This window comes from Hipposideros armiger, unplaced genomic scaffold, assembly GCF_001890085.2.
Source record: "Hipposideros armiger isolate ML-2016 unplaced genomic scaffold, ASM189008v1 scaffold_14, whole genome shotgun sequence".
NCBI classification, from domain to species: domain Eukaryota; kingdom Metazoa; phylum Chordata; class Mammalia; order Chiroptera; family Hipposideridae; genus Hipposideros; species Hipposideros armiger.
The window spans coordinates 3,867,341-3,892,769 of NW_017731364.1; the positions used below are offsets into that span (position 1 = coordinate 3,867,341).

Consider the following 25,429-nt stretch of genomic DNA (forward strand, 5'->3'; position numbering starts at 1 on the left):
GTGCCCTTGTCCAGTTAGTAAAAGGGCAAGCCTGGAGTCCTGAAGTGACACCACTTACTATGGAAGCGATGGAGGGCAAATTATCTTGGCTTCAGTTTCCTCATCTGTAACATGGGGATGTAATATCCATCCAAATGCTACTGGAATGATGAAATAAAATCATGTCTACAAAAGCATGGTTTCTGGCACAGCTGTAATCACTGACAACTGTGGTAGACATCACGAGGGTAGGTGTAGAAGTTAGAGATGGTAGCCCTCAATGTGAGGCCTCAGTCCATGAAATATGCATAAGGCACTAATCTATGTGGATAAAGAAAAGCATTTGGGAATACATGCCCTCAGGTAGAAAGTACGAGTCAAGGTACAGCCAAAAAATAAAGGATTATAGAACAACTAATTACAATGACTTTTTAAAAAATTAACAATATAATCCTGTAATATTAAGGTCTTACTCTCTACTTTTAGTTTGAATCCTATTAATAGCTTTAATCAAATAATTTGAATTTGATTTGAATCAATCTGTGGCAACATGTGGCCAACAGATTTCTAGAACATCAAGATTTATAATGAAATCTTAAACTGAAGAGGTTGAGTGCAGATAAAAGCACTGTTCAGTTCAAGGTAGAGCATGGCTCCCCCACTGAGTCTTCACCACCCTATTATCAAAAGCAGCACCCTCAGATCATTTCATATCATGAAGATCACCGAACAATTTTACATATCCTTACCCTTTTATCCAAAGGCATCAGAGTTTGCCTGGCCGATGTGTTAAACAAGTTTTATGAACTAGTATATGTAAGGTTCAGTGGGTTGAGGTTCTTTCACGGAGATGCTAAATGCATCACAGTGGAACTTCATCAGGAATGAGATTTTCAAAGTTGGTGTTATTTGAGGAAATCCTGCCATGGTCTCTGAAGAAGTGTAAATCTGAAACTTGGGGTTAGGCTTGACATTTAGAACACAGGCACCAGCAGCAGGCTGCAAACCTGAATGTTTGAAGCAAGTTTTGAAGAAGTGGGCAGAACAGAAAGACGAAGGTATTCTTAAGGCCTTATTTTTTATCAAGTACTCAAACCTTATGCTAGCAGGAAGGAACAGTAACAAGGGCACTGCTCTCTCCCCTTCCCCTCTGTCACCATCTTAGCACCTTCAAAGGTGACCTCCACAAATCACTTCCTTTGATGGCTCCGAGATGGCACACACCACTCAGCTCTGTAACCAGAGCCCCTGCAGCTGGCAAGCCCAATCATTCCACTTCCTCTCAGGGCTCATCTTCTCACCTTCCAGAATGAAACTCTAGAGCCGTCCTGGTATAGCCCCTTCAGGAAAGGGCACTTCCATATGGGCACCAGCCAGCAACCCCCGTCATAACGTTAAGGATTCGTGAAGCTTAGGGGTCTGGGATCTGCAGACAGATTCTGTAATTGGGATTGCTCTGTCTTGGTTTGTTTTGAGGGAGTGGAAGTGGCAAAGGGGATCATAAGGGTAGGTCACAAAACCAACGTATTTGGAAGAAAGACTGAGAACTTGCTGCTGACAATGGCTTCTATTTGCAGAGATTAGTAACGTAATTCAGTCCTTCCTTCTCCTCAAAATACATTCTGTGAACTTTACTAGCTGACCTTCATTTGAACCCCCTTCCCGTCTGAAATCCTTTTGAAGTATCTAAGAATGTGTTGTCTACATAATACAGCGATGACAAAGATGCCTCTTGTTTACTGAGGCAGGCAGTCATTTTCAATGGATGAGTGGCCTGGTTCCTAACCTCTTCTTCCCCCCTTCCACTCCCACCCATATCCCAACAGAGCTCAGGCCGGTAGTGAACTCACAGTTGGTGAGCAAAAAGAGGCTGACTACTGAGGGAGACTAAATTCAATAGGTTACAGATTAAGGCTTTTTCAGTGCCAGTTTATTTAAGGAACTAGTTATTTATTTATTTGTCAGATTTATATAGCGCCTTTCCTCCCAAGAGCTCACCCACGCTACCAACATTTGGTTTACGTTATGAAAACCGTTAGATGCTTTTTCTGCATTTCCTTTTTGGTTTTTGCTGCCAACACACAGAGTAAACACAATGCTTAGAGGAAAAAAGCAGAGAAGTGTGGATTCAATAAAGGCTACACAGTGGCTATGGGTGCCAGGTGAAGGAGTGATGGTTCAGAGGCCAGCTGAGAGGTGATACATAAAATCAGCCAAGTAACCAACACCACATACTTAATATAATATAATATAATATAATATAATATAATATAATATAATATAATATAAAAACAGAAGTTAAGGCTAAGAGGAGGTAGAAAATAAAGCAGCAGCATAGCTGGGTAAGAGAAGAGGCTCTGGCTGTGAAGTCAGGACATCCCGGGCTGAAATCCAATCTATACCACTTACTAGCTGTGTGACCTTGGGTGATTTGTGTAACTGCTCTGAGCCTCAGTTTCCTAGTCAGTAAAATAAGGACAACCAATATACCCCATCCCAAAGGTCGTTTGTAAAGATTACATAAGATAATGCATGAAACAGGGCCCACCCAGCACTCTGCTAGGTTCTTGATAGACATTACCTTAAACGTCACCCACTGCCCCCACCCCACAACACGCCAAATTCAGATGTTATGTAAATGTTAAGGGAAGAACTTAAGGAATTGGGAGATGATCCTAAACATAAAAACACAAGCGTCCACTAGCTGCCTATCTAATATCCAGTCTCCTTTCTTAGAAAGAGAATGCTGATTTATATTCTAGGTGGCAATATGCCAACCAACTTCACATTAATGTTTATTTTCCTGTCATACACCAAGAGCCACTGTTGCAAAACAAAACCCAAACATTGTCCCTAAACACATCAAAGAACTCCAAAACAGCTCTCAGGGCTCTGTGAGGCTTGTCAGCTCCGCTTAGGCTCAAACTGGCCCACCTAAACTGTGATAAAACATGGAGAGATGAGGAACAAAATGTCCTTGAAAGGCCTAGATGCTTGTCTGATTTCTCAAGGTCAAATATGGAAGGAGGAAGGTGATGTCCCAATACAAGATGGTTAAAGTATTAGTTTTATAAGTACAATATTAATAAGTCTGACAATGAAAAGATTAGGGATAAAGAGTGCTTTTACATTTTCAAAATTTAAAATTTCTAAATTACAGTATCTACATCATTTTGGGAAGATTCCTTTGGTATAGTTTCCTTTATGAAATAAAAAAGATTTTTAAAAAGAAAAAATTGTCTGGGCCGGCCGAGTAGCACGATGGTTAAGAACTGGCTTGGGACGCCAGAGGGCCCCGGTTCGGATCCCACATATGAGGGCCAGTGACACAGCCCTCTACAGCTAAGATGCTGAACAACAGCTCAACCTGGAGCTGGGCTGCCGTGAGTCGCCAGCGATGGCGTAGGCTGCAGCCCCTGTGGCAGTGGGTTGCCATGGGCTACCATGTGTAGCCGGCAGCTAGCGTTGAGCGGCCAGCAGCCGCAGTGAGCGGCCGTCCAGAAGCTAGCGACTGATCTGCCTCACTCGGGAAGAGCACAATGATGGTGCCAACTTAGGCCAGTGAAGCAACGTCCTCCACAACTAGACTGAAGAACAACAGAACAAAACGACAGCAACTTGTCTGTTCCCCTTCCCCCAATTCCCCAGCACTGCTCACATCCCGCCAATTCCCCAATAAAAATCTTAAAAAAAAAAAAGAAAAATTGTCACAGAAGTTGACATTTAATGAGTACCTTCTCTATGCCAATATGATTTCATTTAACCCACCCAATGATACTACAGTAAGTATCTACTATTCTCTATTTTTAGATAAAGAAACCAAAACTTAAGAGTTAAGTTAACTGCCTGCCTGAGGGCATATGGATAGGAAGTAGCAGAGCTGGGATTCAATCCCAGGTCTATTAGTTTGTCCAACTGCAGGGCCATTGGCCTACTATTTCCACAATTGTTTCTATAATTGTTTTTAAATACTCTCTTGATGACATTTAAATAAAATTCATACAGTTCAGGCAACTAGAAAATTCCTTTATGTTTGGAAATTAATATATATGCATACATGTGTATATATGATATATAAAATATATCATATATATGTATATATGGTATTATATATACCATATATACATATATAATATACATATATATTTAAATAACTTCAAGACTGAAAGAAATACTGGAAAAACAGTTAGAATTGAATTTTTTAAATACCAAAAATCAGAACTTGTGGGGTACAGCTAAAGCAGGACTTGGGTAGGGAAATGAAAGAATTGATTGCCCAAACCAGGATATTCTGGGATAATAAAAAGGGATGTTATTAACAATTACATCCAGACAAGGCATAAATCATAAGCAATCCAGGAAAAACTAAATGTATGGTGACCCAACCTTAGAAGTTTTATTTGGTTATATGTTTATATTATAAAGAAAAAAAAGCTAAAAATTAATGAGCTGATCATCCAACCAAAGGAAAAAAAAATTGAAAGAAAATAAAAATAAGATACTTTAGTAAAAGCAGAAATCAATGAAACAGAAAACATCCAATAGAGAGGATGAGTAAAGCCAAAGTTGATTTATTGTAAAGACGAATGACATTGTCTGCTAAGACTAAGAAAGAAAAAAAAGGTCCAGATAAATATCAAACATGAAAGAAATAACTGCAGATGCTACAGAGTTGTTTTTTTTTTAAATTATAAACAACTTTATGCTACTTAATTTTAAAACTCACACAAAATGGAAAAATTCCTAGAAAAAATAATTTCTTAAATTCACCCAACTAAATAGAAATCCAGAGCAAGACGATAAAAGGTGAAGACGCTGAGTCAGTAATTTAAAATCTTCCCGCAAAGATATTATCAGGCTCAAATGGTTTTACTCATAAATTCTTTCAAAAATTCAAAGAATAAAGAACTCCAACTTCACACAAACTACTCCAGAATATATAAAAAGGAGGACACTCTCTACTCATTCGATGAGTATAATCTCAGTGCTAAAACCCAATAAGGACAATGTAAGAAGAAAAAGTATATATTACTCTCAATTATAAATAGTGATGGAGTGGGCCGGCTGAGTGGCGCGATGGTTAAGAGCTGGCTTGGGACGCTAGAGGGCCCCGGTTCGGATCCCACATATGAGGGCCAGTGACACTGCCCTCCACAGCTGAGATGCTGAACAACAGCTCAACCTGGAGCTGGGCTGCCGTGAGTCGCCGGTGACGACTCACCAATCAATCAAGACAGAATTGTTTTACAAACTCATAGATACAAAGAATAAATTGATGGTTGACAGATGGTGGGGGAGGGAAGGAGGTTAGGGGATGGGTGAAACAGGTGAAGGAATTAGGAAGTATAAATCGCCAGTTACAAAAAAACAGTCACAGGGATGTAAAGTACATCATAGGGAATATAGTCAGTAATATTTTAATAACTATGTATGGTATCCATTGGGTACTAGACTTATTGGGGTAATCACTTTGCAAGTTATATAAATGTCTAATCACTATGTTATACACCTGAAATTAATATAATATTGTATGCCAACTGTAATTGAAAATGTTTTTAATTTAAAAAAAGAATTGCTTGAGAAGGGACAGAGATTTAATATTCATAATGATGGGTTATGAAATGAACAAAATATAATTATTTCTAGAATTCTTTATATATGATACCAATATATTTTCTAAGGTATTGTAGCTTAATGATGTAAATTTCTCTTATGTGTAGGCTGCAGCCTGTGGCAGTGGGTTGCCATGGGCTACTGTGTGTGGCTAGCAGCCAGAGTGAGCGGCCAGCAGCCGCAGTGAGCGGCCGTCCAGAAGCCGGCGACTGATCTGCCTCGCCCGGGAAGAGCGCAATGATGGTGCCAACTTGGGCCAGTGAAGCAACATCCTCCACAACTAGACTGAAGAACCAAAAACGACAGCAACTTGTCTGTTCCCCTTCCCCCAATTCCCCAGCATTGTCCCCATCCCTCCATTCCCCCAATAAAAATCTTAAAAAAAAAAAAAAGTGATGGAAAAGTCCTAAATATACACTATTGGAAAACCGAGACCAGCAATGTACAACCCTATAACGAGTAAGTTAGGTTTATCACAAGAATACAAGGTTGGTTTCATATAAATCAATGTAACTCTCCACAGTAAAAAATTAAAGGAGAAAAATTGTCAAGTGTTTGATAAAATTCAACATCCATTCACATTAAAAAACTCTCAGTAAACTAGGGGTAGAAGGAAATTAACTTGATAAAGGTAACAAAAAACCTATCACAAACATGGTGAAATGCTGAAAACAAGCTCTTAAGATTCAGAACTAAAAACATCCAACAAGGCCAGCTGAGTGGCTCAGTTGGTTAAGAGTTGGCTTAAGAGTGCGAGCTCTGAGCAACAGGGCCCGCCAGTTCGAGTCCCACATGAGCCAGTGACACTGCGCCCAAGCTGAGCTGTCACTGAGCTGCCAACAGGTGGCAGGATGGCTCAGCTGGTGTAACAACAAGATTGCCTGTTTGATGGTGGGCTACACCCACCGGCAACTAAGACTGAACTCAGCACCTTGAACTGGGCTGCTACCCGGATGGCTCAGTGGATAGAGCGTGTGCTCTTAACAACAAGGCTGCTGGTTCGACCCCCGCATGGGATGGTGGCTACGCCCACCCGCAACTAAGATTGAACATAGCACCTTGAGCTTAAGAGGCCACAAGCTGCCGATGCGAAGCCAGATGGCGACTGGCACCCTCTACAACGAAGATTGAAGAACAACTTGACTGTTCCCCTCCTTTAATTCCCCTATAAAATCTTTAAAAACTAACAAAAAACACCCCTCTCTCTAACCATTAGAAGTACATTACTGAGTCTGTTAAAGAAGGCTCCATTAGGCACCTATGAAACTCAGTTTCAGATCCCAAAGTGAGTTTGTGCTGCCGTATATAACACGCTATTAACAGGAGTGTGTGGAGAGGAGAAGATGCATCAGACACATCCACTTCATCCCAGGACAGGCTACAAAGGTGACTCACAGTCAAGTTCTTCCCTCTCTAAACACTACCAAATCTGAAGGACAAAAATGAATAGCAATTTATTAGGGATGGACTTTAAGAAAGGAAGTAGAAACAAGAAAAAAACTTTAGTATATTAATTCTCTTCATCTATCTAGCATCTTTAGAGAATGAGTAATTTGCTATTAAATCACAATTCCAGGAAATTTAAGCCCATCATCCTTTGAAGCTGTGATCGTAACTACTGAGAGAGAGAACTTCTCAAGCAGTAGGCCATTTGCTCTTTTAGAAGATGCCACCGGTACTACTGATCCTGTCTTTATGACTCTTTATTCTGTATTCTGACCATCAGTTTCAGCAGGATAGTCTATTACAATACTGATGCCCTTAGGGGAGCATCAAGAAGCAGAAAATTTTTCCACCAGCAGGAGTATCTTCTTAAATTTTGTCTTTTCTTGAGTTTTTGCTTCTTGATGCTGAGTGTGAGAGCAGTGTATTCCAAAATTCTTAGACAATACATCTCTTAGTGAAGCCTCTTCAGCTGAATTGTAGGGACTCAAAACAAGACATAATAAGAAATGGTACAGTAAAAGACAAAAACATATCTGGCCAGTACTATGGGCATAACAGAGGAATATACTCTAAGTTTCACCACCCAGCACATGTAAACATGGTAAATAGCACGATGAAAAAACTTGCAAGATTAGGATGGCTGAAAGAAAAGCATTCCTCCTCCTCTTCAAGGAGCAGCTGTGGTCTTTAAGGATAAATGAACATGTCTGAACATGCCAAATTACATGGTTTTCTCCCCTCCTTCGGGGGAGGAAATCATGAATATAAAATCTTGTTTCCAAACAGTATTTATCTTCTAAAAATAAGTTTTGAGTTGTGAAGAATTATATACTAAGATTATATAAAACATGAAGAATGTACTTTTGACTAGATTACATTTTAGTTGTTTAAAGTATAATCTTAGCAAATGGCTATCACATCATCAATAAACATATACTGAAGATAAGTAAGATATTGGGCTAAGTGCGGTCTAAAAAAGGGGGTCTAAATCATGGTTTTTAAACCTCAAAGAGTTTATTCAACTAAAGCGATAAGGCACACTGTGAGCAAAACAGAACAGATATATGTGTTACAACACGGGTTTAGGTAAGTAATGAAGGAATTTAGTAGGATTTTGTAGTTTAAGAGATGGCTAAAGTTCTGGTAGTTTGAGATAAAGAGATGGATAAAGTTCAAGGTCAGAACAGCGTTCTCAAGGTCACTCGGTTTTTAGTAGACATTAGTGAATGTTAGTAACTTTCCAAATCATAACCAAAACATATGGTGTAGCGGTAAGTTAATGCTTTGGCTTCTAAATGTACGACCCTGCATTTGGCTACATGACCTTTACGAAGTCCTTTAGCTGCTCTGAGGCCTGATTTTCTTCTCTGTAAAATAGGGTTTCTTAGTCTGTACTGGCTAGAGCTGTTAAAACGCTCAAACAAGACTGTATTTCCTTCTATCCTGCAAAATACCACACATTTTTGTTTGGAGGTTTGTTCTGAAGTAATATTCCCTCAAATTTAAATAAAAAGTTAGCAAAGAACAAACTACAGTTACTAACAAGAGTAATCTGCCCCACTTTTGGGAAGGCATAAAAGTTATTAAATGTGTGATTATTAAGCTTGCTGTCATACATGACTGCAATTATTACTTTTATAAAAATCAGATCAAGGATTTTAGTTTGTCTCATTTTCTGTTGTGCTATCCAGTATCTATAAGCAAAATCATTTGTCATGTTTTTTATGTATTTTGTATCACACCGACATCTCATTATCTCATTAGTATTAGGCAAGGGCAATAAGAATACAATTCAGAGTGCTGGGTACTTGATGCTTAAAAATAAAATAGGTGAGTGCAGTAAGAATGGGGATAGAAGAGAGGGCTGGAACATGATTTTTCAAAGTGTGACAATAATATATCCCGGCCTTGCCCCAGACCCACCAACTCAATCTCTGAGGTGCAGCAAAGAATCTGCATTTTAAAATAAGCCCCCATGGGAACTCCTGTGCACTCTCAACTCTGAGACTACAGTGGTTTTGTGGATAAGCCTAAGTATCTCAGTTGTTTTTATTTTCATCCATTCAGGACTTTGCCCTTCACCCCAGTTCTCTCAAGGATCTCTGTATCACCCCACTGGGTGTGAGGTCTTTTTATTTTAGACCCATCATTTCTAATGGCAGAGCATACGGGGAAGTAAGTCCAATACTGACAGGCAAATTTCAGGGAGGAATCATAAATCTCAGGGATCAAACCTCCTCCTTTTGGGAGGAGGATGGGTACCCTGGAGACAAACGTACTTCACCACAGAGACGAAAGCTCACTGTCTACAGTCTACAGGAGGACAAATAACCTCGAGAATTACGGAATTTCCCCCCCAATTCAGTCAACCGCAGACACAGTTTGTTTACACAAGCCCCTCCCCCATAAGAAACATGGATTAAGGGGGGAAATAATCATAAGCCACATAATGATGGTTCCAGTCAACAATGGACCACACTGACGATGGTGGTGCCATAAGATTATAATGGAGCTGAAAAATTCCTATCACCTAGGGAAGTCATAGCCATTGTAACAAAACAGTGAAACACACTGCTCACACATTTGTGGTGATGCTAGTTACACAAACATGCTGTGCTACCAGCTGTATAAAATTATAGCACATACAATTACGTACAGCACATAATACTTGATAATGATAATAAACGACTGTTACTGGTTTATGTATTTACTCTACTTTTTATTGTTATTTTAGAGTATGCTCTTTCTACTTATTAAAAAAAAAATTAGCTGTAAAACAGTATGCTGTGTTATGCCAGCAGCAGCCTCTTACAGCTCATGTTTACCACATCTCTTGATTGCATCGTTTTCTCTTGTGCTTGATTTAATCTCATTTTATAAATGTAGTGTAACCTGAGTGTACAGTGTGTATGAAGCCTACAGTAGTGTAATGTCCTAGGCCTTCACACTCACTCACCACTCACTCACTGACTCACGCAGAGTAACTTCCGGTCCTGCAAGCTCCATTCATTGTAAGTGTCCTACACAAGTGTACCATTTTTATCTTTTATACTGTATTTTTACTGTGCCTTTTCTGTTTACATATGTTTATATACACTAACACCACTGTTACAATTGCCTACAGTATTCAGTACAGTCACATGCTGTAGGTTTGTAGCCTAGGAGCTATAGGCTGTACCCACACAGCTTAGGTGTGCAGTGGGCTACAGCATCTAGGTTTGTGTGAGTGTGTGCTCTATCACATTCGCACTACGATTAAATCATCAAATTACACATTTCTCAAAAAGTATCCCCATCGTTAAACACATGACTGCATAAATAAGAGATTTAACATGAAGTAATTTTCCTTTACACATGTGGTATAATACAAAATTTGCTAAGTATTTCAAATACCAAATATATTTCCAACCTCACCCCTCCCACGCAATTAATCCCTGCAGAAAATCAGGAGAATACTGTTTAAAAATACAAAACCAAAAACTATTAGAATAAAAATGGTATCCAGCTCTGAGTTCCCAAACTGGCAGGCCTTTGGAGGATGATTCTGCCCACAGAGAGGTTTTGTTTAGTCTGCAAAGTGTTGCTGTTGTTTTTAATTTGAATTAGTTGCCAGCTTAAAAAAAAAAAAGCAAGCTGGAATTTTTACATAAAAATCCAAATTTCCAAATTCTCCTGAAAAAGTGCAAGGCTGTTAACAAGGTATTAATTGGCAAAAGCTGAGTGGTGGCTGCCTCCTTCAGATGAGCTCCCGTCAAAACCGAAACTAAGGTCCACTACCGAGTCGGCCCCCAATCAGCGCTCACCCCTTGGACTCGGCGTATCATTGGTGTTTGTGGCGTTTTGGCCTTACCAGGAGAATAACCACTAACCAGCCAAATTATGTTATTCTGTACAGTGACTTTCACAGCATGGGGAGAAGGGGAATAGAACCAGACAAGAGTGCTAACTTTTTTTCCCCTCTAGATATAAAATGACCTCAAAGTAAATATTGGGAGGCATTTAGGTTAGAGCAGGCCTGGGGAAGGTACACTCATACAGTCTCCCTCTCCTGCCCCTCATGCCCACACCCACCCAATGCAGAGCAAGAAAGAGAAAGGAAATACAATGGTCACCATCTTGCAGCCCTTGGTAACATCACTGACAATTACCCGCCTACATTATCTCCTTATCCCAGAGAGACTTGAAATAAAAAAGACCAGGCCCTCAGAACACCCTACAGAAAGGCCACAAGCATCCAAAATTCTAGAATACCACAGATAACAGGCTCAGAAGGCTGGGACCCAAGGGGTTAAGTCTGGTGTTTGAAGAGTAGGTTCCCTTTACACAATTGTTTGATGAATGAATGATTCTGGACAAGTTATTCCTGATACCTCAATTTCACTATGAGAAATATAGAACTACCTGGAATGAAACCAGGAGATTTCTATCTCAAAAGTAGGTAATTATAAATAAGGTCCTTAGCTAATCTCCTACTGTTATAATGTGTTAAAATCTGATGAGTAATAAAACCTCCTGTAACTCAGCAATCTTCCCTAATCTGTAAGTAAAGTGTTAATAAGGTCTTTATGAGTAGCATAAACCAAGGTTCACTTCTAGTCGGCAGTATCCAGTGAGGAGCCAGGCAATGTGCCCTGAGTGAGTCAACAGACTCTGCATCCTGGGTAAGTCACTCTTCCTCCAGCTCTGTAATGGGGGGGATAGCATTAATTATCTCCCCGTTCCTACTTCATAAGGATGTCATGCCTACAAACCATCTGGAGTACCTCAGGAATAGTGACAGATAAACAGGTCATATTCATATTATTATTAGTCTTACCTCACAAGTCACAAGATGCCCTAATGGAATGAGAACTTTATAGGTACCCGGTAAGTATGACTAACTGCTTCCCCTCACCCAGTGAGGAAAAGGGGAGGGGGATGGAGGCGGCAAGGGAAGCCCAGGTCAGCACCCACCTCTGTTCTGATGGATACTGGTTTTCAGGCATCATCTTTGGCATCTGCAGGGGCTGATGTGGTGGCCGAGGGACCGCAAAGGTTTGCTGCTGTGGTCCAGGGTCTGGAAGTGAATGAGGGGTGGGGGCAGAGCCCACACCTTGTACGGGGCCAGCTGTAGCAGGGTGTGCCGAGGTGGGCAGACTTGCCTGAGGTGGGGGAAATAGGGAATTCTGATGGGTGGGTGACAGAGGGGTAGTAGGAGGGGTTAATGGCTTGAACCCAGAGGGAGGTTTCCTATCATAGGCACTGTAAATAGAAAAAGAGAAGAAACCATTAGGCTGCAATGAAGCCATTAGCTGGTCACCAGGTCCAGCAGCCCCCAGTTGCCAGGAAATGACAGCATTAACATAGTTAAAATGCTGGCAGCCCTGAGGGAATATTTGTACCTCAGAAAAGTGACAAACACACTGCGTCACAGCGACTTGTTTAACACTTCTAGTGATTCTTCTCAAAGATAATTTTAGCCTCTGCTTCCGGTTTCCTTTTACCCCCACCTCCAAAAGAATTCTCCATGTAAGCGCGTGTAGGGATGGATGGATGGGGGGAAAATTCATGCCTTCCATGGAGTTTTCTAGCCCCCTCTCCCAAGTATTCCAGAGTTCCCAGGAATTAGTCAGAATTTGTATTGAAGGTAAATTTCTGCTGCAACATCACTTGAATTAACAACTTGTCTCCTTCCTCTTTTCAGGCAGATCTATGTTTATCTTCTAGAGCAAAGAATGATTTAAAATTAAAGCTTCATTCCTGGGGCTTGGATATTCTTAAGTAAAGGGCACAAGCACTGAGTCTTTTTCATATATTCTGATTTGAAGATTACTTCTTTGGTGCTTAAAGTTCACATTAACATATGATAGACATGAAAAAGTATATATTCTCTCCCTCAAAGCCACAGATCAAATACCCCAGTATTCAAGGTTCTTTCCCTTAGGAGGCCTCAGTATCCCCAATAACTCATCCCCCCACCCCTGCAGAGTTGGTTTAAGCAGTTTTGCATTTTACGTTCAGCACCAAGGGCCCATTTGAACTAGCCTGCACCTAGAGGATTACAGTGCCTGGAATGATGATGGGGTGTGCGAGTCTGAGCTGTTGCTGTACATTTGAAACAGTCAGCTTGATGGCTACTTTCTGGCCAGCCTTTCTCTGGTTCCACTTACCAATAGTTGTAGAGGCACTTTTCTCCATAGTTAGCACCAAGAGCCTGCTCATGGCTACAGGACGACAGCTCAGAGGAGGGGCTGTGCAACTCCCGTTTGATCTTGGTTGGAGGTGGGGCATGAAGCACCACTGAAACGAGAAGAGGGATGAAGGAGGAACAGAGAGAGGACAGCCGATTAACAGGGAGCACAATACTTCCTTCTGCAAACCCTGTAACAAGCTGACTGACTGTTCTTGGAACTCATGTCAAGTCACATGCCAGAGAAAGCCAAAAACTTAAACATAGAACCTTCCATCTAAAACCAATGAAAAGTTCTTTAAAGTCAGAAATCATCATCTGACACGTTTTATTAGCCAAGTCTTTTTTCCAGATTTCTTTGGTGTTGGATCTGCTTGCTTCCTAGAGGCTCTGAAACCCTTAAAAATGTTGCAGGTGATAGTTCTTAAAAAAATAAAAATAATATGAATGTATGTTAGAAAACCAAAGATTGTAGGCATGAATAATTATGTATCCAAAAAGGACAGAACATACAAAAATATATTACACATTAGCTGATCAAAGGCTTGAAATTGTTCTGGCAAATACATTTCATATACAGAGGCATATTTACAAATTAAACATATGATTTTTTTAAAAGTCCTTCCTCAAGCAACTCTAAAGATCAGGTCTAAGAAATACTCAACTTTAGGGGCATTTCAAAAGTTTTAAAAGCAAAGGAATACAACAAAGAACCAAACCACAACCTAGGAAAAGCTAAATGCATACAGGAAAAGTCCTGGAAACCTTTCTGCTATGACTGCCCTATGCCTTTCCTAGTGACAAACCAGTAAGAGCAGGTTTTCATAACCAATCCTTTCACTGATGGTGCCAATTACTTTTGCTAAATTGATGAAATAGTACACAGAGCTGTTGCTTTATGTTTAGAAGTCAACTGCATATTTCATGTGATTCTGAGAGGGCAAAGTAACAAGAGTTTTTCAAATCAAGGTGACTGATTTACCCACAGTGGCCAAACCAAAGCAGGTTTGCCTTTCCTGTTTTCTCCAGGAGCTAACTCATTTTAGAGAGGGCGTTTTGCCCAAAGTAGGACAAACTCTATAAAGATGCTGCATTATGAGGGCTGTCTTCTTCTAGTTAGAGGTTAGAATTGCTACTCTGTCCAGCTATCTTGGAGGGTGGGGCTGGAGAGTGAGTTAAATTTTTGTGCCAGCCACTTTCCACTGTATCAAAGGTCTCATTAAATAGCTAACCACAGTCAGTGCCCTGGTTACCCACTAAAAGTTTGTTTGACTCAATGTTTACTCCTAAAATACTTTCAAGAGCTTAGTTAATTCTTAGTGATTATGCTTAGGTAGAACTAGCTAAAACCATCATCCCTTTCTGTCTGATAAGACTGAACAATCTTCAGGCCAACTGGCTTCTCGGTGCCTCCTCCAACCCTGAATTCTGGTCTCAGAAGTGAACAAATGAGACAGATTACTTTATCAGAGATGACAAGTTTATAAAGCGAAGTCTTGCCAGTAACTGACTGAAAAGGACGGGTTTTCATAATTTCTTTCCTACATAATGCCCACTGCTATTCCTGAATACATGAAGTAAGTTCAGAACTGGCGGATTATATTTAGAAGTCATTAGAGTCTCTCTTGTGATTTTTTGACAGTGACATCATAGCAGCCAACCCTCAATTGTTATCAAATGTTTTCAGACATTCAGACACAGAAAATGGCTAAGCTTGTTGTTTGAATGTTGTTAGTAAATGAGAAGACCAAGTCTGACAACTTGACACACAATATCCACTCCAATACAGTGGATATTCTGGTGGCTCTCAACACTGTCCCTCTCTCATTGCCTCTTCTCTTACCAGTCTGCTGCCAGAAAGTTATTGGCAAAATAATGAGGAAAGGTGATAATGCCCCAGTGTACATAAAAGTTCGACGTCCTTGAGAAGCCTACTTTTCTTTCTTTATCTAAAGAAAATAGTTTATAATCACGTTTTACCTAAGTTTAGAAAGTAAACAACAATGGTATTATTCAGTTTTCTCATTTCACGTTTTAGAAATGTATTGACATTTTCATATTATTATAAAAGTTACCAGTTCTACTGACAAGATGAACACCAGAGGGTAAACCAAAGCTGCCCCTCCCCATTTTGCAAGAGAATCTAAACTGCTAGCTAAGTCTGATGTTTTGATTTCTTTAAATCTACATAGTACTCTTAGTGTGTACCATACCACTTCGGCTCCAAATTATATAGTATCTTCTACTAATCCCCAAATTGTCTTAGATCTAGAATCTTATGTTCTCTACACAAAGGAGTTCAAAAATGATCTGATGAGTGCCATGGTCTGAGTGTTTGTGTCCCTCTCAAATTCGTATGTTGAAACCCTAACGCATGATGTGATGGTATCAAAAGGTGCGAAGCCTTTGGGAGGTGCTTAGATAATGAAGGCAGAGCCATGTGGGGACACAACCAGACCATGCTGGCACCCTGATCTCAGACTTCCAGCCTCTAGAGCTGTAAGAAATAAATTCCTGTGTTTCATAAGCTACCCAGTCTGTGGCATTCTGTTATAGCAGCCTGAGAGGACTAAGACAATGAGTGATGGAATGGACTATAGTTCCAATTAATTTTTAACCACACCTGCCTTACAAAGCTAGACCCAACGTCAGTTATAAATATTTTTTCCCCCAGGAATCAACCATTCAAAGGAGAAAGAAGAGAATGGAGCACAGCAGGCATGAGAATTGAAAGTTTCACAGATCACTGACAGGAAAGCCATTAGGGGCCCCGCGAGTGGTAAGAAAGCAGGCTCAGCTCTCCAAAGGGACTGCTGGGCCAGAGGACGTGTGAAGGAGCCTGATCACGGCACGCATTAGTCAGAGACAGTGGTGCATTTTAACAGCAACTGAGAAGCCCAAGAAATGCTCCCTGCTTTCAGCCTGTTCCCTCCTTTGGAAAATGAGATAGGTGATGCTGCCTTGAGAAATAAAGAAAATGGCACAGCACCTTGCAGATGGTGCTATGATGTATAATTATGCACTGTGTGCTCAAAAATAGAGTATTTACCTTCACACAGGCGACTTACTAAACAATGACAGAGACCTACGACTTTAAAGTATGGCAACAGATAGGAATTGAGAAAGGATCATGAACTCCTGAGAAGTTTGAAAAGAAATGCTAAAAGAGTTGACCATTTGAGTTGATAAACATTTTCTACAATCAGAAATTTTGAGTTTGAGCTCAGAGTTATAGAAGATGGGCCCATAAAGCCAAAGGTGATCTGACAACAATTCCTGGTGAGTATGGACCACCTCCTTGGTAAAGATGTCAATCATTCATTCACTGAGCATCTTCTACAGGCCAGGCACCCTGGAGGTGCCGATGACATGATATTTAGCAAAACAGACACGGTCCTTTCTTCAAGGCATGTATAAATTAGTGAGGGATCCGACTTTTAGCATCTTCTCATAGATGCAATTAGAGTTAGACTAGGGCCTCACAGTCCTCTTAATCCAGGCTCTAACATTTATAGATAAGGACATTGAGACCCAAAGGAGTTAAAGGAATTGCTCAAAGTCTTGGAGCTGCTGCTATTAGAGGGGAGAGGAGGAAAGAACTCCCCACTGCCATTTCGGTAACCTACCACCCACACTGACAGAAATGGGAGAGATTTCACTCACCCACTTTGTACATTAAAAATAGAGGACACAAAGCTTTTTTGCAACTAAAACAACAAAAATACCACATTACACCTGGTTGAGAAAAAGTGCTCTAGAACAAGGGAAAAATGGATAAGAAATACCTCTGGAAAAGAACAAGGTAGACAAACCAAGAAAGGCAGCCAGACCCCTTCGCATTTACTTTGTGCCAAGTTGCTCTTACGTTATTTTACTTGATCTTTCCAACCCAATAAGAAAGATACTGCTACTGTCTCCATTTTATAGATGACAAAACCAAGGCTTAAAAAGATAAGCCATGTGCACTGGTTGCATGGCTGTAAGCTGTCAGGACTCCTCCCTGCACAGCTCTTAGTCATTCCATCATATTGCCTCCCAGAGGGAATCTAAGAGAAAAGAACTAAATCAAAAAGGGATTAAAAGAAACAGGGAAGTCACAATAAAAAATAATAATTAAAAAAAAAAAAAGAAAGAAACAGGGAAGGAGATGGAGAAGGAAGACAACACCAAAAAAGAGAGTGGAAGAATACTTTGTGCCAACTCTCATGTCTGTATCCGCATGTTTACTGTGTGCTCTCCAGCTGCAGGCACACCTGATACACCTGAATCCACTCAAGGACTTACACTGTCCCTTATTTCTAGGCCACCAAAATGCCCAGGATCCCTCCCTCCCTCCTACTGGCAGCTAACATCTCCTGACTCCAGTAGCCTTTACTTCTTACAGTCCTTGCCCCCAGCTCTAGTGTTCCATCTAAAAGGTGTCATTCTCCCTTCTGTATTTCAGCTGACCAAAATCTTCTGCTCATTTAAACAACGGCAGGCACTTTAGAAGGCCTGGTATCTTCTACAGCCACTCACTGATGAGCCACTAACACTGTTGCCATGGATACCATTTCTCTCCCTAATGCCCTGCCCCTCCTGAAATTGTTTCTTGACTATATCCTCTTAATGCCACCTCTGAGGCAAAAGCACTTGAGTGAGCTATCTGGATCTCTATTTGACTATAAGAACTCTGTTAAGGATCCACACACAAATAGTATATATGAGTCTCTGCTTGTCAGGGGTAGGAAAGACAATGGGCCCTGTCCTGGTCAAATAGCATCATTGAGTTAATACTAAGATTCCTCAAATTTTAGCAAGTCTTTCTTCTGTGATGGTATAGAAGAAACCTTCCAAAGAAATAACCTGATTGTCTTAAGAATAGAAAAAACAGACAAACTGGTCCATTCAAGAGAAATAATAATTCCCTCTGCTGACAAAATCTGTTTCCTGCCCATAAGTACAGGCCTGTGGAATCTGTCCAAGGAAGCTACCCCATGCCAGTGTTGGCAATGAACTTCACTATTACGGCACCAAAGAGCAAAACAATGAAAAACACTTTTGTTGAACGTTATGATGAATGACAGTGTAATTCAAAAGAAAAATTTTTTTTTAGAAAGACAAAAAAACACCGTGTCTAATAAGCCTTTTTCCTTTGGTGTTTTATAATCACCAGAAGTTTCAATTCGCCACAGACTTTGTTGTGAATACATACAACGTTTATGCAGTTGCTGAGCATTGAAGAAATTGCCGATCAGTTTTCCTGTAGTCTGAGGGGCAGAAAGACCAAGCCCATCCTTACTTCTCCCACAGGCTCTGCCTGCCTCTCAGCGGTTATCATTCAGGCTTAGTTTGGGGTTTTCCTCCTCCCTTCTTCAGTTTCATTACCTTCATGGGGGGGGGGCAGGCTCATCTTTTCCTAAATCAGCTGTGCGGGCCTGACCCCAGGGTGGGCGGACCTTATCTGGTCACACTCGACAGCCATGATCTTCTTACTTTACACGGAAAGTTGTGTGTCATGACGGAAGTTGACCAGAATGGCATGTACATGAGGCTGTGTCTCAGGTGGCCAGCCTGTGTCTCCAGAGCCTCTCACGGCACTTCTGAACAAACATCATGCAGAATGTATGCAGTCATGGTCAGAGGCGTCTCAGGCTTCCAGAGCCGTGATCCTAAAGTGAAGGTCCCTTCCTAAGCTTACTACTTTCTTTGCCACCAGCTTTAGAGCTTAGTGTTCCTCTCTTAGACCACTAACACCCCACTTCATGTCCCTCCATCGTGAAAAATATGTACTGCTTAGTTCAAGAATACAGGGGAGAGGAGCCTGAGACATTTGCCCATACGGTTCTTTTGTTATCGCACTGAGTGGAACACAAGGAAGGAAAGCAAAGGGAAAGAATATCAAGCAGAGGGACGTGTGAATATAAAAATGACGCTGGCAAAACACAACTGAAGAAGCCACCTGGGAGGCAGGTGTGGCTTCTTCTCTCCAGATTTACCCTTAATTTGTCAGAGTACCCGGCTGGGCAAGACCAGAAGGCTTAAGTCACCAGATGCAGCGTCCCTTGTATTCTGTGGTTTGAAGAGCACAACAAAGCCGAAAGGCCTGCTTTCCAACATACGGCTGCCTTTCTTTAGCTCAGCCTTTTTTTGGACACATTTTGAGACAAAGCTCAAATAGCTACTTTAGTAAGAAAAAAGAGGTAGATAGGATGAGGCTTATTTTTTAAGCTCTACCATATTACTAGAAGAGGTCAGAAATATGTTTTTATTCTAGGGCTGAGAAGATTAGAAATTCATTTCAAGCATAAAATATATTCCTAATATCTCAATACCCTTTGTAATTGCTATAGCAGCACTAGTGCATGACAAGGACCAAATGCCCTGTTCTGAGAACTAAAGAAGTTCAAGGGAGATACAGTAAGTGGTTCTGGCACTTAAAAAAAGAACATCTGGAAAAGGAGGTGCCCTTTGGATTTCCAAACCAAATAAGAGAATGCTCAAACCAGTTTGAATGGTTCACATTGATTCTGCCTGGAAACAATTTCTAAAAATAAAAATTTGAAGTGTTATCAAATTTAATTTAAGGGGCACAAGCTCTAAAAGAATTGGAGGATATGGGGAAGGTGCCATTTTCTTTAATATCTGACACAGCTGACCTCTGTAACATAAATTCAAATCATCCAAGAATAGTAAAATCAACCATTTGTTAAGCTGTGCTAAAAAAGTTTTAATGAATCCCTCAAAAGCCCACTCCTCAAACATGCACAAACTACCTCTACCCAAATATCTCGATCTGACTCACTCTGTGCTTTCACCAGTATTTTTTAAGGTCAATACAACATGGATATGAGAGGTGATAGAATCAGTAACTGAGGAGATTTCCAGACCTAAGGCCAGCATTCCTGTATGTTGTATGCATTTCTATGTAGAAATCCTTTTAAAAACATACCCTAAAAAAGTCAACAACTACAAAACAACTGGTGAGTCCTCTTTAAAAAAAACTCAATGTTATGGGGGGGGAAAAAAGTAGGCAGATTGTTATGGATTGAAAAAGATTAACGAGGCATAACAATGAGTGAAATGTGTAGTTCTTAATTGAATCTTCGATCAAAAACAGTATCAGCTATAAAAGACATTTGGGAGATAACTGGGGAATTCTGAATACTACTGAATAAAAGTTAGTTTTCTTAGGCTGTATAGAAGAATGCCCTTAATCTTTGGAGGCACACTAAAGTATTCAGTGGTAAAATGTCAAAATGTCTGCAATTTGTTTTCAAATGATCCAAGAAGAAAAAAAATATCTATACACAGAGAAATGAAACAAATGTAGCAATATGTTTTAAAAATAAATCAGCAAAATAGATACTATCTCCCTTCTCCAGAGATCCTTGGAGGAAAAAAAAATTCCTTTATCATGTGGTTGACTAACAGGTCAAAAGGAGACATGCTAAGAACTTCAAAACTAAGCATTCACACGTGAGGAAAGCCACTCCTGGCCAATTACCAAATTGGAAGGATACTGTCCTGTTTATCTTGAACCTTTACCATGTTTGGACAGTATAGCCCCAGGAATCTAAAATTACACAAGGACAAATGTTGGTCATACTCTAATGTCTAAGCCGGTGGTTCTCAAAAAAATTTTTTATTTTGGCTCTGGCCCACTCAGAAAGGAGACGGGAACACCCAAGAGAGAACAAAATGAAAACTGCCACTGCTGTCACCATGACTATTGCCCACTGCCACCTTTCCCACGGCCTGGGTAAAAAGACAGCAATTACACAAGTACAAATCAGTAAGAAAACTAAAATCTATCAGTAATTCCATATATATTAATATACATATACCAGGAACTAAAACACATGCCCAACTCAAGACAAAGCATTCTTGGGGAAAAAAAAAAATCTTCTTGTGAATATACATGCATAACAGGTTTAGAACATCCCCAGAACAGCTAAACAACTCATTAGATTTCAGCCCCCGAGTCCTCAAAAGGGTACATACAATGCGGCCATCACCAACCTGTGAAGATTGGCAAAACTAAAAGGAATTAAAGTGCTCTTCTCTCCCAAGCACCTCGTTTGGCTACTTCTCCCCATAAAGGCTGAGCAGGAACAGGGCACAAAAAGCCTGAAATGGGTGGCCGGGGCTTTTGGTGCTCTGAGCCTTAGGGAAAAACGGCACAAGAATTTTGGGGGGCTCCAACCGGTCCAACCTAGCTTACCAGGCTAGGAGAGCAGAAAGGTATGTGGAGCTGAAGACCTAAATTGTGTTAGAGAAAATATGTTGGCTTGGAGAATCCCTGCACAGTTATGAGGTGTGATCTAAAAATACGGTGAATGTTTAAATTTTAAAAAGTATTGCAGTAAAAGACACTGCCATTAATCCCCCTCAAAATACTTCTCCTCACTTTGAACACACTTATCCCATTGTTCTTGCCACTTTCTAAAGCAGTTTTGGAAGTCCTCTTTTGTGAATGTTTTCAGTTGTGCTGTCGTGGCTGCCTCGATGTCCCAAATCGATTCAAAATGGTTTTTTTTCATGGTCATTTTGACTTTGGGGAAGAGCCAGAAGTCGCAAGGTGCCAGATCCAGTGAATATGGTGGACAAGGACACACCGTAATGTTTTTATTTGACAGAAATTGCCCTACCAGAAGCAATGTGTGACACAGAGCGCTGTCATGATGGAGGATGAAATAAAGACATCACAAAAAAGGACTTCCAGAACTGCTTCAGAAAGTGGCAAGAATGATGGGATAAGTGTGCTCGAAGTGAGGAGGGGGTATTCTGAGGGGGATTAATGGCCATGTGTCTTTTACTGCAATACTTTTTAAAATTTCAACATTCACTGTATCTTTTGATTGATCACACCTCGTATGTTCTGGGACTCAAGGATGGCGATAAGACTCTGCTGTGGATTCAAGGCTCTCCTTGTAACTCATTGGCGATATGACAAACATCTGGTGCAGCCAACAGCCAGGTGAGCATACCACATCCAGGAGCTGAGATTTCAGGAAGGCCTATTCTGCAATCACAACTGCAAGAATAGCTGCATTTGTCCAGGGCAAAGTCCTACATTGGAAAGCAAGGCTTCTGCTCTGGGATAGAATTTCTTTATCAGTAGGTATAGGAAAAGATCGCTTTAGGAATGTCACAGAGCAGTATTCATGACTTTAGAGTAATCATGGCGGTGGTGGTGGGGTGGTAGGGTTTTGATGTTTATTACTCCAGGTTATTTTTCCCTACTTGTCCTATTTCTCAGCAAGGACAAAAAGACTGAATATTATCCTGGAGGTATGTCAGGGCCCCAAGGTAGGATCAACCATGAGGTAGCAGAATTCATTAACAATTACAGAAGTCCTTCCTTTATGGTCAATATCATTTGTACAATAAATAATACAAGAGCCAAATTAGCAACTGATAAAGCTAGATCCTGGAACATCTGGCACTAGGAATCAGATTTCTCCTATGCGGTGGGGAAAACCTACAGTCAACAGAAGAAACGCTTCAGGAATTGGTTATGTGGACCAAAAAAAACCCAATCTGTTTTTCATGATTTAGAGCTAGAAACTTGGGGTAATATAATCAGCTAAAAAAGCCAACAACAATAACAACTTTGAACTTATCATGATATGGGCTATGGGAAAAGACAGATTCAACAAGTTGGGTTAGGGTTATAGTGGTATAGAAACAGGGCCAACTCAAGAGCAAGATTTAAGTCTTGACGACTCAGCATGAAAATGACTGGGGAATACCCGAGTGAAATAATAACCAACCAAACTAGAGCCAAGTCTTGCTACAGTGGGAAAAGAAGTGAGGGAAGAAGACACCTTTCTTGCCCTTAAAAGTAGATGAGGTTATATCAAGTATTTGGAAATTCAAGAGCTGAAACCTGTTTCGGGATGCTAGCCCAGGAACACTCTGTTGGTGAGCTCCTGTTAAAAATGATAGGCACTTATTTGAAGGACAAAGTGGAGACTGTGTCTCCAGAGAGCCCTCTCTCAATTCACAAATGGGGTGGCATAAAAACAGGGTTAGCAGAGTCATCAGAAGATCACTTCAAAATTCTGAAAATGAAAGCCCAGAAGCCTTGAACACACGCATTAGAAATTAAAGGGAAGGAAAGGAGCTTAGAAAAAAACTGGCCCAACTTTGAAAATGTATAAATAGCGTTAATAGAGAGTGGTATCTGAAACACCTCTAAGAGGCCACCTGCAAAGGCAGTGGAATTTCTCCCAGGATACAAGAATTAAGAGTTACTGACAGAATTTCTCCCACCTGGGGTTTAAATGAGACAACAGAATTGATACCATGAAGTTAAAACCAGGAGGCCATGCTCTGTAAGCCTGTCTTCCATTTTCTGTTTATCTCGGATAACCCTAAATCTCGGCTATGGACTCAAGCTGACAAGAACAACGTGGGTCTAGGTGGTGCCACACATAGCGTATTGGGCTTATAGAACTTTGCTTTCTCTGGGGAAATGCTGGCTACACACAGCATTGATGCTTTGATGACAAGATGCTGCAGTGCTCACATTGGCTCTAGAGAGCGAAGTGTTTGTAAATTTTGTTTATGTAAGGATGATGTTATGGTATTTTATGCCCTTACTGCTCCCTGGAATGTGGAATATATGCCACAGGATAGATTCAATAATGGAGAAATCTAGCTCCAAAGATGTCAAAGCACATTAGCAGTTTAAGCTTAACCCCCCTCCCCCAACTCCGCTGCCACAGCCCAGCTTGTAGCTCCTGTTAAGACCCCCAAAGGACGAAAAGATAAAAATGATGGTTTTACACTTATAAAGGGGTTTTAATTTATCTGTAGGAAAGAGGGACTGGCTTGACAAGGGGATTATACCTTACAGGTAAGGGCTTCATTATGAGCATTCTTAAGTTGTTGAGATCCTATTATTTGAACTACAATGCTTATGTTACCTAATGGCTTCATATAATTGAAAGGAGGGGGGTGATTTGGAGGTTTGCTTCTGCTAGGCCCAGCTCAATGATTACAACATTGATTACTGAAAAAGATAGCCTCCCTCCCTTCCCCCCTCTTCCATTGCCTCTTCCAGCAATGGTAGCAGCTGGTTGCCAGAACCAGCACATAGTATCTCAAAATCAAATTACCAACTGAAATACTAATTGTCAGAAGATGAAAAGCTCCATTTTGCCCATGAAAATCAGTTTGGGGGTCACTGTATAATGTGCAAGTGCAACCCAAAAGGGGGGATAGTACCACTCGGAATGACCACTTGAAAACGGGGGGCACTTACCCTCCAGGGGGGTTCAAGGCTTCCCCTGCCTCTTTACTACCCCTCCAGAGAGGAGACATGGGATGCAAGTCAACACCAAGGTTCTAAAGCACAGTGGGAGGATACCTTTGCCTAGGAAGAACAAAAGTGGTCCTCAAGGCTGTTTACCTCTTCTGTTGCAAGTGGCTAGAAGCTGCTCCAACCCTCCAAAGGCTGAGACACCTGGGGAAGAGCTCAGGGTAACAATGGGTCTGTGCACAGGGAGGCAGACTGCCCTATTGTAGGCCTTAGGAGCAGAAGAGTCCTCAAGGCTGGCCTATGGTCCAGGTGGCAAGTCTATCAGAGTAAAGAAGTTGGCTGGTCATGTTCTTGATTACCACCTAGGAGGTCCAGTTTGTAAACTGAACTTGGGATACTGGCCTTGCCCTTTCTTCACCTCTATCAGTACTAACAGTAATGACACAAGTGATTTCGAAAGGCTTCTATTCTAAGTCTGGCTAAAATGGAAGGAAAGAGATTCTTCATATTAATTCCTCTTCTCTCCTCCTCCCATAAGAGATGGCTGCGTTGGTAAGAGAAGCCCAGCTAGGATGTGTGTACCAAATCAGGAATGCCCTGACTCAGATGGGAACTGTGGGTAAGAATGAGTGTCTGTCATGGAATAGCTGCATCTCAGTCTTGATACAAAAGTGCAAATCTTTCAAATAGTCATTTCCAAACAGAAAAATATCCGTTATAAATTAAGGAAGATAATTTAATAGCAGTGTTAAGGGAGGGTTTTTTTTGACCCAGATAAACTAGTTTCCGATTTACTTCCTTTAAGTTCACACTCTCTCTAAACGTCAGTATTATTTTTGAAACAGCTTGGATCTGTGCAGTTCCTTTTCTTTAAAGGACTCATTTATCCTAACAATCTAGGATTGTTACTTTAGAATTCTGAAAATGGGAACCCAGAGGCCTAGAATATAAGAGATAGAAATTAAATGGAGGCA

The 25,429-nt window shown here is 40.8% G+C and overlaps 1 protein-coding gene across 4 annotated transcripts in view; it reads right to left on the reverse strand.

Annotated features, from left to right (window-relative positions):
• ETV5 (ETS variant transcription factor 5) overlaps positions 1-25,429 on the reverse strand; it is a 60,345-nt gene that overhangs the window by 19,795 nt on the left and 15,121 nt on the right. For all 4 annotated transcript variants that reach the window (XM_019623808.1, XM_019623817.1, XM_019623831.1 and 1 more), the window contains exons 6-7: positions 13,188-13,317; positions 11,992-12,279 (exon numbers count right to left, since the gene is read on the reverse strand). In XM_019623808.1, coding sequence (XP_019479353.1) covers positions 11,992-12,279; positions 13,188-13,317 — 418 coding nt within the window. The remainder of the gene's footprint in view (positions 1-11,991; positions 12,280-13,187; positions 13,318-25,429) is intronic.